The sequence below is a fragment of the Cervus canadensis genome, chromosome 1 (genome assembly GCF_019320065.1).
Source record: "Cervus canadensis isolate Bull #8, Minnesota chromosome 1, ASM1932006v1, whole genome shotgun sequence".
NCBI lineage: Eukaryota > Metazoa > Chordata > Mammalia > Artiodactyla > Cervidae > Cervus > Cervus canadensis.
Genome location: NC_057386.1, coordinates 109,234,364 through 109,251,219, shown reverse-complemented (window position 1 = coordinate 109,251,219; position 16,856 = coordinate 109,234,364). Strand labels below are relative to the sequence as shown.

Sequence of the window (16,856 nt, the reverse complement as noted above, 5' to 3'; positions counted from 1 at the left end):
TCTTGAAGCCGCTCCTCTTGGAATTCCATTTGGATCAATGCAGGGCAGCCTGCCCCTGTTTTTGCACAGCCTACAGTGAGCTGAGAATGAGCTTTACTTATTTTTTAAATTTTAGAGCCTTATACTTTTTAATGGCTGAGGAAAACCGAAATGAATAATATTTTCTGACGTGAAAATTGTGTGAAATTCAATTTTCAGAGTCCTTAAAGTTGGAATAGGGACTTGCAAGTTCCTTTTGTTATTGTTTATGGCTGCAAACTTGATTAATCGCCAAAGATCATATTCGCAACGCCTAAAGTATTTCTTATTTGGCCCTTTACAGAGTCTTTTTTAAATGCCCTGTTCTGCTGGAAGTCTCCTAGTAGTCATATGGGGGAATAAAGTTTTGGTTTTGTTACAATATTTTCTTCTCTATTATATTCACTTCTCATTCTTTATTAATTTCATTCCTTCTTATTGCTATAAGTTTGTTCTGTTGCTCATCTTTACAACTTTTTGAGATAATTATTTGTAACTCTCATTTCTCTTACATGTAATGCTATAAATTTACCTTAATTTGTTGTTGTTGTTCAGTCCCTCAGTCATGTACGACTCTTTGCAACCCCATGGACTGCATGCAGCACACCAGGCTTCCCTGTCCTTCACTATCTCCTGGAGTCTGCTCAAACTCATGTCCATTGAGTTGGTGATACTATCCAACCATCTTATCCTTTGCTGCCCACTTCTTCTCCTGCCCTCAGTCTTTCCCAGCATCAAGGTCTTTTCCAATGAGTTGGCTTTTCACATCAAGTGGCCAAAGTATTAGATCTTCAGCTTTAGCATCAGTCCTTCCAATGAATATTCAGAGTTGATTTCCCTTAGGATTGACTGGTTTGATCTCCTTTCTGTCCAAGGGGCTCTCAAGAGTCTTCTTCAACACCACAGTTCAAAAGCATCAATTCTTCAGCACTCAGCCTTCTTTATGGTCCAACTTTTACATCCATACATGACTACTGGAAAAACCGTAGCTTTGACTAAAGGGAATTTGTTAACAAAGTAATGTCTCTGCTTTTTAATATGCTGTCTAGGTTTGTTATAGCTTTTCTTCCAAGGGGCAAATATCTTTTAATTTCATGGCTGCAGTCACCATCCACAATCATTTTGGACCCCAAGAAAATAAAGTCTGTCACTGTTTCCATCGTTTCCCCATACAAATTTAACTGTGTCACACGATTTTTGCTGAATAGTATGTTCATTGTCGTTCACTTACAAGTATATCCTAATATTCTCTTCTTAAGGCAAAGATTATATATTATATGGGCTTCTCTGGCCTCTCAACTGGTAAAGAACTTTCCAGTCAACGCAGGAGACAAAAGAGGCCCAGGTTCGATCCTGGGTCAGGAAGATCCCCTGGAGAAAATAATGGTCCAGTAGTCTTACCTGAAAATTCCATGGAGATATACATTATGTACTAATATATTTATTGATATTTTCCAAATGAATGGCATTTTAAAAGATGTTTCTTTGTCAATTTCTCATTATTGCATTATGGTCAGATCACACAGTTTAAATATTGATCCTTTGTATTTGAAGATGTCCATTCAGTTAAGCATACCATACTTTAGATTTCCATACCAGTGAAGTCAAAATCAGTGATGTAGAGGAAATACTTGCAATGTCTAAAATGTATATATGTGAAATGACCTCCTTTAAGCCTCACAATTATTCCAGCATCTTTCAGTACAGTACCTTTAACTAAGTTCCAGGTTTTATTCAAATTTTACCAGTTTTTCCACAAATGTTCTTTTCCAGTGTCATATTCCCATATAGGATACTAAATTGCATGAGGATATATACCAAAAAGCTAGATACCTCCTTAGCGTACTCTGGTCTATAGCAGTTTCTTAAACTTTCCTTGCTTTTCATGACTTTTGACAATTTTCAGGAGTCTTTCAGGGACAAGTATTTTGCAGAATGACTCTCAATATGGGTTTGATATGTTTCTCCTGGTTGCACTGGGGTTTATATATTTTTAGAACTATACCTCCAAGGCAATATATCTTTCTCATCACTTCCCATCAAGGATTCATACTATCAATATGACTTACCACTAGTTCCTCTGCTATAAAGTTATCTCCTTCCCCCTGACATATTCTGTTCTTTGGAAACAAGTCACTAAACCCAGCCTACACTTAGGGAGGGGCATGGACTCTCATCTTGAGGAAAATATCTAAGAGATACACAAATTACTGAGTGTACAAATTAATTGGAACTCATTTATAAGGAAGATTTGGTTCCTCTAGCCATATATTTTAATTTTAAATTAATTAAATTTAATTAAATTAAAGATTTAATAGGTTTCCCAGGTGGTACTAGTGGTAAAGAACCTGCCTGCCAATCCAACCCGTAAAAAGACGTGGGTTCGATCCCTGGGTCAGGAAGATCCCCTGGAGAGGGAAATAGCAACCCACTCCAGTATTATTGCCTGGAGAATCCCATGGACAGAGGAGCCTGGTGGGCTACAGTCCATGGGGTCGCAAAGAGTTGGACCCAACTGAAGCGACTGAGCACAGGTAAAGATTTAATACCTCAGTCACACTAGCTACATTTTAACATCTCCAAAGTGGCATATTAGACAAGGAGATAGAAAACATTTTCACTGGGAATTCCCTAGTGATCTGGTAGTTAGAGCTTTGTGCTTCCACTGCAGGGGGCAGAGATTCGATCCCTGGTTGAGGATCTAAGATCCCTTAAGCCTCACAGCAAGGCCAAAAAAAAAAAATTCCTACAAGATGAACACCCCGTCTGAAAAACCAGATAAAGGATATAAATAGGTCACCTGACAGAAGAGAAAAATATGCATTTATATATGTGAAAAGCTGATCGTCCTTATTAGGGAATACATGTAACAATGATTTTAAAAATTTCTATTGCTGCAGAAACTTCCATGAATAGCACTGACTTAGATCATTGTTTTGCCAACCTTTCTTCTTTTCAAATATAATGCACTTTAACACATGAAACTGCTTTAGCTCTGTCTCAAAAAATTTGTTATTTTCAATATCATTCAGTTCAAATATTTTCTTTTTTCCATAACAATTTCTCTTAGGAGCTACAAGTTATTTAGGTTCAGAAGCAGGAGTAGGAGGAGCCTAAACCACAACATTAAAGAGGCTTGTGAATTACAGAGGTGCCACTTTTGCCCTTGGGTTCCTGGCAATCCTTACTCTATCCTCAGCCTGTTTGCAGTTATAGTGCTTCATTTTCAAACTTTGGGAGTTCTTTCCTCCTCAATTATCTTTCTGGGTTTTTGTTTGGCCATGCCACAGAACCTCTGGGATCTTAGTTCCACAACCAGGTATTGAACCCTGGCCATTTGCAGTGAAAGCACCAAGTTCTAACTGCTGAACCAAAAGGGAATTCTCATGTCTTTTTCTTTCTTTCTTTCAAATATTTATTCATTTACTTGGCTGTGCTTGGTCTTAATTGCAGCACAAGGGCTCTTCAATCTTCATGTAGCATGTGGGATGCAGGATTTTTAATTGTCACATGCAGTATTTTTAGTTGTGGTATGTGCAAATCTAATACCCCGACCAGGGAATGAACTTGGACTCCCTAATTTGGGAGCACAGAGTCTTACCACTGGACTACAGGGATGTCCTTAGCATGATTGAACCCAGGTCTCCTGCATTGCAAGTGAATTCCTTACTGTCTGAGCCATCATAGCTTTGACTATAAGAACTTTGGTCAGCAGAGTGATATCTTAGCTTTTTTTAATGCTGTCTAGGTAGCTTTTTTTCCAAGGAGCAAGCTTCTTTTAATTTTGTGGCTACATTCACCATCCACAGTGATTTTGGAGCCCAAGAAAATAAAATCTGCTGTTGTTCTCACTTTTTCTCCATTTGTTTGCCATGAAGTGATGGAATGAGATATTGAGATCTTCATTTTTTGAAAGCTGAGTTTTAAGCCTGCCTTTTCACTCTCCTCTTTCTCCCTCATCAAGAGGGTCTTCATTTTCTGCCATTAGGGTGGTATCATCTGCATATCTGAGGTTGTTGATATTTCTCCCAGGAATCTTGATTCCAGATTGTGCTTCATACAGTCCAGCATTTTTCATGATGTACTCTGCATATAAGTTAAATAAGCAGGGTGACAATATATAGCCTTGATGTACTCCTTTCCTCATTTGGAACCAGTCTGTTGTTCCATGTCCAGTTCTAACTGTTGCTTCCTGACCTGCATACAGATTTCTCAGGAGGCAGGTCAGGTGTTCTGGTATTCCCATCTCTTTAAGAATTTTCCAGAGTTTGTTGTGGTCCACAAAGTCAAAGTTCTCCTCACTTCATGGCAAACAGATGAGGAAACAATGGAAACAGTGACAGACTTTATTTTCTTGAGATCCAAAATCACTGCAGATGGTGACTGCAGCCACGAAAATAAAAGATGCTTGCTCCTTGGAAGAAAAGCTGTGACAAACCTAGATGGCATATTAAAAAGCACAGACGTTACTTTGCCAACAAAGGTCCGTGTAGTCAAAGCTATGGTTCTTCCACTAGTCATGTATAGATGTGAGATTTGGACCATAAAGAAGGCTGAGCACCTTTTTAATTGATGCTTTTAAACTGTGGTGTTGGAGAAGACTCTTGAGAGTCCCTTGGACTGCAGGAAGATCAAGCTAGTCAGTCCTACAGGAAATCAACTCTGAATATTCACTGGAAGGACTGATGCTGAAAGTGAAGCTCCAGTACTTTGGCCACCTTATGGGAAGAGCTGTCTCATTAGATTACACCCTAATGCTGGGAAAGATTGAAGGCAGGAGGAGGAGGGGATGACAAAGAATAAGATGGTTGGATGGCATCACAGACTCAATGGACTTGAGCTTGAGCAAGCTCCAGGAGATGGTGAAGGACAGAGAATCCTGGTGTGGTGCAGTCCATGGGGTCGCAAAGAATGAACATGGCTGCACAACAACAAATTATTGTTTGTTTTGCTTGATTTTTTTCTTGTTTCTGCAGTTTTTCACTTCTAATTAAATTTGTTCTTTGAAACTCATGGAAGGTCTAGGACCTGAGATTTTTCTATAAATAAGAGACAGGGTACATTGGTTCGGGGTGGGGGAGTGGTCTGTCCCTGAGAAAGCCCTGCAGGGTCCTGCTCAGTTATATGATGAAACAGCCAGACAGTGCCAAGTGTTTGGTAGAAATGGAAATGCCAATACTGTTAATGGAAATACACATTGCTTCAATCACTTTGAAAAAGCATTTGACTGTACCTGCATATTAGAATGGCTCAGTCAGTAACAAATCTGCCTGCAGTGCAGGGTTCAAACCTGGGTCAGGAAAATCCCCCGGAGAAGGAAATGCCAACCCATTGCAGTATTCTTGCCTGGGAAATCCCATGGACAGTGGAGCCTGGTGGTCTAGAGTCTATGGGGTTGCAAGAGTCAAATACCACTTAACAACTAAACCACTACCACATGCATTATCAGAAAATAATATCATATCTAGACATACAGATATAGCTATCCTAGAGAAATTACTATGAAAGACACACACAGGTTCATAGGCGGTTTATTCAAAAAGGCAAAATAAGAGCCTCAAATTTCAGGCACAGTAAAATGGACATATAAGACTATGCCCATTCATCCAAGGGAATTCTACCCAGCAATGAAAAAGAATGTTCCACAGCTACATACAATAAGAATGCATCTCACTTATTTAAAAGAAAACCAAGACCAGGGGAACAGAAACTCTATTGTGTGATTCTATTAATTTAAAGTTTAAAACAAAGAAAAATGAATCCCTGGTGCTAGAGGTCAGAGAAGTGGTTACTTTGGGGAGCAGAGGGTGGCCAGGAAGGAGCATGGAGATTTCAAAGCTACTTGATGGTAGAGAGATGAAGCAAGTACAATTTCAGTTACAGTAAAGCCAGAGTTTATTTTCTTGGGCTCCAAAATAACTGTGGACGGTTACTGCAGCCATGAAATTAAAAGACGTTCACTCCTTGGAAGAAAAGCTGTGACAAACCTAGAAAGCATATTAAAAGACAGAGACATTACTTTGCCAACAAATGTCCATAAAGTCAAAGCTATAGTTTTCCCAGTAGTCAGATACAGATGGAAGAGCTGGACCATAAAGAAGGCTGAGTGCTGAAGAATTGATCTTTTCGAACTGTGATGCTGGAGAATGAAAAAGACTCTTGAGAGTCCCTTGGACTGCAAGGAGATCCAACCAGTCAATCCTAAGGGAAATCAACCCTGAATATTCAGTGGAAGAACTGACGCTGAAGCTCCAATACTTTGGCCACCTGATGGGAAGAGTCAACTCATTGGAAAAAACCCTGATGCTGGGAAATATTGAAGGCAGGAGCAGAAGGGGTGACAGAGGACGAGATGGTTGGAGGGCATCAGCACCCCAGTGGAATGAGTTTGAGCAAGCTCCAGGAGATGGTGATGGACAGGGAAGCCTGGCGTGCTGCAGTTCATAGGGTCACAGGGAGTCAGACACGACTGAGCAACTGAACAACAAAAGCCAGACAGGGTCTTTATGTACAGTTGGCTGAACCTCAATAGGACTTTTTCAAATTTCTGGAGGTGGGTAGGCCATAATTTTTAGCCAGATCCCTTGCTGCAACACGTCTGGAATATTTTGTGTTCATAGTCATCTTTGTAGTTATTCTGGGTGGCACCTGGGGGTCCGTGCTCCTCACAATGACGGATGCCATCTCTCTCAGTCCCAGCTGAACTGAGGTTTGGATCATGACCTCTGTCTCAGGAGGAAACCCCCGCAATTGCTCTGGCTTTTTGAATGACTGATGATTCTTGGTTTGGTGCTCTGTCTTCTCCTTCAGGTTCAAAAACAGTAGCCGGCACTTGGAACATGGAAAGACCCTCTTGTTCCAGTGCCTCCAAGCATGATTTACGAAGGATATCGACAGCTTGAAAATTTTGAGGCAAAACAGACAAAGCAAATTGTTCGTGTTTCCATGCCACGTTCTAAAATGCACTTCTACATCGGCAAAGGCTGACGCTCTGTAATCACAAACGCAGCACACGTAGGGCATTTCGCCAGGTTTGTGACTGTCCTTCATGTGCTGTAAGAGAACCTGATCTGTTTCGAAGGACAATTCACAGATTTTACAGACCGCGGAGGGCTCCCGGGAAGTGTGGACACTGCCGGTGTGTGACTCTGCAGCTGGAACGGGATAGGAAACCGGCGGTGGCAGTGCTGGCAGGTGGCGTGGGTCTCCCAGCTGTCACCCTTCTGCTTCTCAAGCTCCAGATGGTTCCTCACGTGGGTCATAAACTTGACACTTTTTAGAACTCTCAAGCAGCTGAGGCAATCAAAGGCCGTGTGAGTCTTCGGTTCTGGCTGCCCATTTCCTGTATGCTGTCCATAGTAAGTCATCAAGTAACATGATCAGTTTTCCTTTCATGGGATCAACAGTCTTGCTCTGACTTGTTAGAGTCAAAAAGTCTGTTTTCTCCAGCCCTTCCAAGCTACATGTTCTGTCTGGATCCATAAGACTGAAGCATGCCTGGTCATTTGCATGAAGTCCGTGAAATGATGCCCCACCATCAACATGGCTCGGTGAGGTCGGGAGATCTTCCAAGGTCATAACTGTGTTCTTTGTAGGAGAGATTCCTGGAGGGGCCATGACGTGGGCAGGTCCCCCTGGGGTTCCACCGCTGAGTTTAGGTCTTTCAGGATTCCCACTGTTAAAATTTACATCTGAAGTAGGACATCGCTTTGAATTAAGAGGACTTTCATCCTTGCCTCCTAATGAGAGAATAGCTCCAGATAGTGAGGCCATGGAGAGAGCAATTCTGAAGAGTTGTGAAGCACGGCTTGCACAGAACTCATTTTATAATCAGGTTTAGACAAAGGCTCGAAAATAATAGGACTGTCTCTTCCTCCCCATTCAGACTGAGAAGCTGGCGAGACGGCCACTGGCTTTGATGCTGGGGTCCTGAGATTTGCAGGTTGCAATGTGCAGGTGGGATCTGGACTCACATGTCCCGTCTTTCTTTTTGAAGATGAGTCCCTGGTCACTCTGTTCAAAATGTTAGAAATGACTGGCTTTGAACTTGAAATCACTCTGACAAAGAGGGTTTCAGCATCCTCATTGATGTGCTCCACTCCAGCAATGACCTCAGCATCGTCACCGTCCTCATCTCTGGATTTGGACCCTCCGGTTTTTCTCTCGGGTTATGGTGGTGCTTGCGCTTCCTCACACGGGAAGAGATGGGCCATTTTACAACCACTTCTGGCTTCAAGTGGCCCCTTCTTCTAGTGCTTTTTCCACCTAAAGGCACCACAGGACAAGGTCATCCCCTCCGATCTCAGGTGTCACTCTCTGTGGTTTCAGTTAACCCTCAGTTGATCACCGAAAATATTAAATGGAAAATTCCAGAAATAAATAACTCATAAGTGTTAAATTGCATGTCATTCTGAGGAGTGTGATGGGACGCTCTCACTGTTCTGCTTCCTCCTGCCCAGAATGTGAATCGCTCCTTAGTCCTGCACATCCCACCTGATTGTCACTCGGTCACCACAATGACTATTGAAGTGTCACAGGGCTTGTGTCAAAGTCACCCTTATTTTACTCAATAATGGCCCCAGAGCATAAGTGGAGTGATGCTGGCAATTTAGATATGCCAGAGAGAGTCCATTAAGTGCTACCTTTAAGTGAAAAGATCAAAGTTCTCAATTTGACATAAAAAGAGAAAAAATTGTATGCTGAGGTTGCGAAGATCTGTGGTGAATATGAAGAAGTGAAAAGAAATCTGAGTTAGTTTTGCTGTCAAACCTCAAACTGCAAAAGTTATGGCCACAGAGCGTAGTAAGTTAGGGTGAAAAAAAAAATCACTGAATTAGTACAGTAATATTTTTTACATAGAGACTACAGTCACAAAACTTTTATAAAAGTATATTGTTATAATTGTTCTATGTTATTATTACACATTCCCTGGTGGCTCAGATGATAAAGTGTCTGCCTACAATTTGGGAGACCCGGGTTCGATCCCTGGGTGTCAGGAAGATCCTCTGGAGAAGGAAATGGCAACCCACTCCAGAATTCTTGCCTGGGAAATCCTATGGACAGAGGAGCATAGTAGGCTGCAGTCCATGGGGTCGCAAAGAGTCAGACGACTGAGTGACTTCACTTTCACTTTCCTGTTATTATTAGTTGCCAATCTCTTACTGTGCTTTTATAAAATAAACTGCATCAGAGGTATGTTTGTATAGAAAAAACATTGTGTATATAGAGTCTGATACTGCGTGAGGTTACAGGTATCCGCTGAGGGTGTCCCTCACTCCCTCCACTCTGTGAGTCCAGAAGGCACCAGACTCTATACATGGATCCAAAATATATTTTTTTTTAATTCCAGAAAGTTCTAATAGCAAAACTTGAACCTGTCTCATGCTGGCAACTATATGTATATATATATAGCATTTACACTGTACTTGAAACTATTTACACAGCATCAACATTGTATTAGGTATTATAAGGAATGTGGAGATGATTTAAAGCATGTGGGGGCATCTCCTGAAGTTACATGCAAAGACTACACCATTTTATATAAGGGACTTGAGCATCCATGGATTTTGGTATCTGCAGGTGCAGGGTTCCTGGATCCAGTCTCCCAAGGATACCGAGGGAGGAGGGTGCCTTCTCAGGACTTCTGCTGCTCCCCCTGCCTTGGATGCTGTCTCAAGTACCGCAACCCAGCTCCTGATCTGCTTCTGGTCCACAGTTTCTCTACCAGGCTTCCCTAACCATGATGTCAGAAATCACCACCCCCCACCAACTCACAAGCCATATTCACCTCCAAAGCTATTGGGTTGCTGTATTTTTGTTTCTAGAACAACATGTGGCATCTGTCAGTGCTACATGTCTGCTGCATAAATAAACAGTAACTGTTATTGATACAGTCATTTATCTGTACCACAGGCTCAAACCCACTAATTCCTGGCTACCCAGGTACTTACACTCAATCTTAGCCAAAAGGCTGAGAAGCGATTTCTCCAAGCATTTAATGAAATCCAAATCTTAGTGATTTAAAACTATCATGCAAGGGAGAAAATCAGCCAGTATGTAGCTGGATGCTGACAGGGGCAGTGGTGGTCATTGAAATAAAAGGTTTGTAACACAATTTCTCTCCATATAATACATTTGTTGATAGCTTCCATGCCATTAACACGTTTCACTGACATTAAGGGACATTCTAAAGTTTACATTTGACCGTTTCTGATACCAGATCACATTTCATCAGTAGCATATCATAGTTTGTTTGGCTGTGTGTAAATGGTGGCCCTAGCGGTAAAGAACCCTCTTGCCAATGCAAAAGATGTAAGAGACACAGGTTCCATCTCTGGGTCAGGAAGACCCCCTGGAGGAGGGCATGGCAATCCACTCTAGTATTCCTGCCTGAAGAATCCTATGGCCTGAGGAGCCTGGTGGGCTACAGTCCAAAGGGTTGTAAAGAGTCAAATATGACTGACGCAATTGAGCACACATGCATACATATGTATATAAAGATATAAAATTTTATAGTGGCATGAAAAATAATGCTGTGGGACTTCCCTGGTGATCCAGTATTTAAGACTTCTCACTTCCACTCCGGGGGGCATGGGTTCAATCCCTGGTCAGGGACCTATGATCCCACATGCCACAGAGTGTGGCCAAAAAAAAAAAAAAAAAAGGAATAATATTGTATCTTACAGCTGATGTCATCTTAGATTTAATGAAAATTTCTATTTTTCATAAGCAGAATCCAGCCTACTAAATTCACGTTACAAGTCACTAATGGGATGCTAGCTGCATTAATAGGCAAATGGTTTAGACAGGCATTGACAAATCGGCTTGCCTCCTGTTTGTTTGTTTTTTTCTTCCAACCAGCAAGCTAAGAATGATTTTTTATGTTTCATTTTTTTTTAACTTTTAAAAATATGTTTAATATTTTTACATTTTTTTTTAATTTCGGGGGGAACAAAGGAATGTTTTGTGACATGTGAAAATTATATGATATCTAAATTTCAGTGTCACAAATAAAGTTTTATTGGAACACAGCTGTGATCATTTGCTGCTGCCCGAGGCTGTTTCACACCGCTATGGCAGAGACCGCCCTTAATGCCTGGTTACTCTCTAGCCCTTTACAGAGAAATTTTGCAGACTAACGGCTGCGGAGAACAAAATGAAGCATTCCAAACCCCATGGCTCACCAGCTCCTGAAGTCCAGTTGACTCAGTTCAGCTCAGCACTTCCCACTCTGAGCCCCAGTGGAGGGCAAAGCTGGAGTGTCTTTGTCTCCTCGTCCCAGAGAGATTTCTCTCGAAATACCAGCACCACTTCCTGTGTCCTGTGTCTGTGGAACTCCTACCTGGCTCTCCAAAAGCCTTTTCTCAGTGAGGCTGGATCAGGAGATTCCAAGCCTTTTAAAGCCCATTATAATCCAATCCATAGTATCCAAACTGGGCTCCAATCAGGTTTCTGAACCAGTTTTTCCCCACAGGATCTTTCAACTAGAAACCTTTCTACCAAATTGCTAGAGAGAGGAAAGAATGTGGGTGGGGCTTTAGGACCTCGCCCAGGGATCTGTTTTCCGGGTCTCAGTGTGGTGAGAGTCCCCACTTCCCTCTCTGGCATCCAGAGGCCCACCACCTTATCTCCAATTTATCTGCATCTGTAGTTATTTGGGGGTCAATAGCTTAAGGGCTGGAGAAGGCAATGGCACCCCACTCCAGTACTCTTGCCTGGAAAATCCCATTGGCAGAGGAGCCTGGTGGGCTGCAGTCCATGGGGTCGCTAAGAGTCGGGCACAACTAAGCGACTTCACTTTCACTTTTTACTTTCATGCATTGGAGAAGGAAATGGCAACCCACTCCAGTGTTCTTGCCTGGAGAATCCCAGGGACGGGGAAGCCTGGTGGGCTGCCGCCTATGGGGTCACACAGAGTCGGACACGACTGAAACGACTTAGCAGTAGCAGCAGCAGCTTAAGGGCAGGGGAGGGTGGTCCACACAGCTATTCCAGCAGAGCTCGGGCTGAGGTCAGGAACCTAAAAAGGCAAGGGTCCTCTTCCAATGCCAGAAAATTCTCCAGCTGCAAACAGCAAACCCCTGTTCTCCTCTGGGGGCGGTGGGGGGGTGGCGGTGAGGGGGGTAGAGGGGCGGGGTGAGGAGGGCAGGAAGCAAGCTTACTCCCAAGTGATCTGCACTTGAAGACTCAGCACCCACTGGATTCCCAGGGTCCTCACTGTGGATCTTCATGCTGAACCCCAGGAGCTTTTTCTAGGCAGGGGCTCATGCTTTCTTAAACCACGTCAGGGTGTTAGGCCACACCCTGGTCCCCCTCCCTCTCCCTTCCTCCCTCACTCCCCCTCTTCTCTCTCCTTCCCCTTTGCACCACCTAGATTATATCTCAAGCTTTCCCTCCCACTGCCTTTATAGCCCTCTGCACACAGGTTCTTAGGGGGAGGGAGGGTTTCAGACAAGAAATATGTGTATTTCCATTCTTTATAAGGTAACAGAGTCACTGAATTAGAACAAAAATGAAGTTCACTAATGAACATGATCTCAAGTGCTTTAACCAGATACAACATTAAAAACACCTTTCTTATCAAATCAGCATGTGTCCACCTTAAATTTACACAATATATGTCAATTACATCTCAATGAAGCTGGAAAAAAAAAATGACCATTGAAAAGAGCTCATTATATACTCCTTTAAGGCGGTTGATGGTGAGTGCTGGTCACTTAGTCGTGTCTGACTCTTTGCGACCCCGTGGACTGTAGCCAGCCAGGCTCCTCTATCCATGGAATTCTTCAGGCAAAATATGGGAGTGGGTTGCCATGTCCTTCTCCAATGTTGGTGAGCATCAAAACCCGAGGCTAGGGACTTCCCTGGTGGTCCAGTGGTTGAGAATCTGCCTTCCAATGAAGGGAACGTGGGTTTGATCCGTGGTTGGGGAACTAAGATCCCACATGCCGCAGGGCAGTAGAACCAATGATGGATCCTGCATGCCACAACTAAGACCCAAGGCAGCCAAATAAGTAAATAAAAATAAATATTTTTTTAACTCTATGCTATTTACATTCTTCTGGATATATTTGAAAGCATGATATTAACAGTTTATTTATGGACACACCATGAGACTTCCTGCAGGATCCTAGTTTCCTGACCAGGGACTGAACCCAGGTCACCAGAGTGAAAGCATTGAGCACTAATCACTGGTTTGCCAGGGGATTCCTAGTTTTATTTATTTAAAGGGTTTATTTTTACTGTATGCCAAAAGCCACATCCTTTCCAGTGTTTACAATTACGACAAAAACATTTTGGATGTAAATTTTTAAATGCTTGCAAAAACTTAGGGGAAAGGAAGGAAAATTTTGACAACTTCTTTATGCTTCTAGGCTTCCCTGATGGCTCAGACAGTAAAGAATCTGCCTGCAGTGCAGGAGACCGGAGTTTGATCCCTGGATCGGGAAGATCTCCTGGAGAAGGGAATGGCTATCCACTCCAGTATTCTTGCCTGGAGAATTCCATGGACAGAGGAGCCTGGGAGGCTACTATCCATGGGTTTGCAAAGAGTCGAACACAACTGGATGACTAACACTTTCACTTTCATATGCTTCTAAAGATTGCTCAAATCTCAGAATCACCTGACCATTGTTAAACATAGAGATTCCAGGGCTGCATATCACACCTAAGACACTCAAATTGTCAGAGGAGGGGGCCTGGGTATCTGAAAGTTCAATGTTTGCCTCACTTGATTCTGAAGTGAAGGGTATCTCAGGGTGTGAAACCCTCCAACACTTTGGGAAACATTGGTGGCTCCGCGGTAAAGAATCCACCTGTTAATGCAGGAGACCTGGGTTCAACCTCTGGGTTGGAAAGATCCCCTGGAGGAAGAAATGGCAACCCACTCCAGTATTCTTGCCTGGGAAATCCCATGGACGGAGGAGCCTGACAGGCTACAGTCTATGGGGTCACAAAAGAGTGGGACACAGCTTAGCAACTAAACCACAACAGTGAAAGTGAAAGTCGCTCAGTCGTGTCCGACCCTTCACGACCCCATGGACTATACAGCCCATGGAATCCTCCAGGCTAGAATACTGGAGTGGATAGCCTTTCCCTTCTCCAGGGATCTTCCCAACCCAGGGATCAAACCCAGGTCTTCCACATTGCAGGCAGATTCTTTACCAGCTGAGCCACAAGGGAAGCCCAAACAACAATAAGAACATGTTTAAAATACCCAAGAATCTACTCCTTCAAGAGAGCCTGAGGGTTGAGGGTGAGGAATTCATTTTTTCTTCATGTGACACATGGAGCACCTGCCTTGGGAGGAGCAGGTTATTGGCAACTCAATAAACCAATCAGATGCTGTAGCATGAGCTGGGAGCTTCATCCTCCCCACCACCCTTCAGAGATTCTAGGATGCCCACACTGTCTCTAGGGGCTTCTGGATGTCCTTGGTATTGAAGGAAGTTAGGGTATAAGCAGAGCCCAGAGATCTGGATCCAAACTTCTCAGTTTGGGCCACACTTTCAAATCTGGGCTGTGCCTCTTAACCCTCAGTGAATCTAAGGAACTGCCTACGTGTCTTGTGCAAAAACACATTCTCGTCCAACAGTTGTGGGTGGGGCCTGAGAGTCTGAGTTTCTCACAAGCTCCAGGTGTTGCCCAGGCTGCTTAAGGTGTCCGTATTAAACAGTGAGTACTAGAGAGCTTTTGAAAAGTACTGGTGTCCTGGTTTCCTGGTTGATTCTCCCGATCTTACTGCAAACCCACAGAATCAGTATCTCCAGGAATGGGACCAGGGAGTCTACGTTATTAAAGGTCTCAGATAGTTCTAAGGAGCAGGTAGGGTGCAAATGTGCAGCCAGGCATATCACCCTACCATCAACCCTGTTTTGGGCTTCATTGTGTCCTGCAAAATCCATATGTTGAGGGGACTTTCACAGTGGTCCAGTGGCTAAGACTCTGCACTCCCAGTGCAGGGAGCTGGGCTTCGATCCCTGATCAGGGAACTAGATCCCACATGCTGCCAGGAAGACCTAAGATCCCACATGCCACAACTAAGACCTGGTGCAGTCAAATAAATAAATTAATTTTAAAAAATTATCTGTAGAAGTCCTAACCCCCAACGCTGTGGAATGTAACCGTATTTGGAGATAATACCTTTAACGGGGTGATTGAGTTAAAACGAGGTCACTGAGGGGAATTCCTCAGCAAGCCAGTGGTTAGGGCTCAGAGCTTTCACAGCCAAGGGCCCAAGTTCAATCCCTGGTCTGGAAACTAAGACCCAGAAGCGAAGCAGCACAGCCAGAAAAAAAAAAAAAAAAAAGAGGAAATTAGGACACACAAGACATCAAGGATTCTTGGACATAAAGGGACGGGAGGACACGAGAATGCAGCTGTCTGCACGTCAAGGAGAGAGACCTCTGGAGACACCACACTGTCAACATCTTGATCCTGGACTTCTGGCGTCCAGAACTGGGAGAGAACAATTTCCTGTTGTTTAAGTCTGTGGTGTTTCTGGGGCCACCTTTGTCCTTTAACACGTTCTTTAGATCAGGAGTCCCTAGAGAGGGCTCACCTCAAGGACAGGTAGGCTGTATGCAGGTGATGACTCAGCTCCCAGGTGACTCCGGCCCATCAACAAATGCCCACCCACCCAGATTTTCCAGGACACAGCCTGCTCCTGTGGACCACTTCTTGCAGACCACTTCTTGCAGATCACTGCTGCTAAAGATCCCCACCCAACTCTCTTTCTGGCCCCAACATTTTTACTTCTCTCCTAGACTGTGAGGGACAGAACCTTGAGAACAGAGCGAGGCCTGTGCTCAAACCATCCTGGATGTGAAGGGGAGTATGTGTTTTAACAAAAAAAAAAAAAAAAGGAAGATAAACAAACCACAGCTGTCCAGCAGAACACACTGAAGCTTATCACCAGATGTACAGAAAAGCCTTCACATGTTCGGTTAGGAAGAAGCAGAGGACATGAGTTCAACCTCTTCTGCAGGGAAGGTTTCCAGGAAGGAGGTCAGCGTGCTTTCTGTAGATGGGTTGAGATCAGACGAACTTATTGGAAGGCATTTGGGTCTGTAGCCAGGAAAGGAATATGAGTGGGGAGGGGGTATGTCATCCTTCAGTCCTCTCTACCTCCAGAAGTTTCTATGATATGGGCCATGGTTACAGGGCTCCCACGGGTCAGGGAGAGAGGAATGTTTGGTGACTTCATCAAAGCCTGACCCATAAAAGGCTGCCTCTCAGCAGCCAACGTCAGACTTCTGGGCCGTCTGCCAGGCTCAAGATATGACCTACTGGTAGTCCTGGAGCGGTTAAGACTCTGCACTTTCACTGCTGAGGGCGTGGATTCCATCCTCAGTCGGGGAACTAAGATCCTGCAAGCTGCATTGGCTGGCCAACAAAAGAAACATAAAAATAGAAAGACAGACATGACCTGTTTCCACCTTTCCTTCCATGGACAACCCCAAAGCCAACTCTAGTCCTGGTTCATTGCTGTGGTCAAGGAGGAAGCTCCCTGGGGCTTGCAGCCGTGGAGCGACATGTGGTCAGCCTGAGTGTCCACCAACAGGGCTGGGCATCTCACACCAACTGACAATCTGGTACCCAGGAGGAGATCAGGCTCTCGGGACACAGGCTGGTGCCTGCTGACCTACAGATCAGGGCTGTGTGAGAAGTGGACTCTACAATGTGGCCGGAAGGCACACCTTTCAAGAGGACACTAATCCAGGTGGCCAGCCTCTACCCACTTCCTCTGTCTCTAGGGGATAGCTTGGAGCTTCCATTATTCTCACAAGCCTTTTCCTGTTCCACACTCCCTGGGACAGCTTTATCTTAAGAGATTGCTG

The 16,856-nt window shown here is 43.9% G+C and overlaps 1 protein-coding gene and 1 gene segment (V, D, J or C); both read left to right on the top strand.

Annotated features, from left to right (window-relative positions):
• The window catches only part of LOC122420176, a 224,880-nt gene that overhangs the window by 59,595 nt on the left and 148,429 nt on the right, over positions 1-16,856 (top strand).
• The window catches only part of LOC122420342 (immunoglobulin lambda-1 light chain-like), a 204,835-nt gene that overhangs the window by 45,886 nt on the left and 142,093 nt on the right, over positions 1-16,856 (top strand). The window contains exon 3 of one of the 7 annotated variants that reach the window (XM_043435464.1): positions 15,604-15,609. The exons of 5 other annotated variants lie outside the window; for them this stretch is intronic. In XM_043435464.1, coding sequence (XP_043291399.1) covers positions 15,604-15,609 — 6 coding nt within the window. Of the gene's footprint in view, positions 1-14,654; positions 14,661-15,603; positions 15,610-16,856 lie in introns of all 7 variants that reach the window. One more of the 7 variants, XM_043435437.1, reaches the window with a different exon arrangement.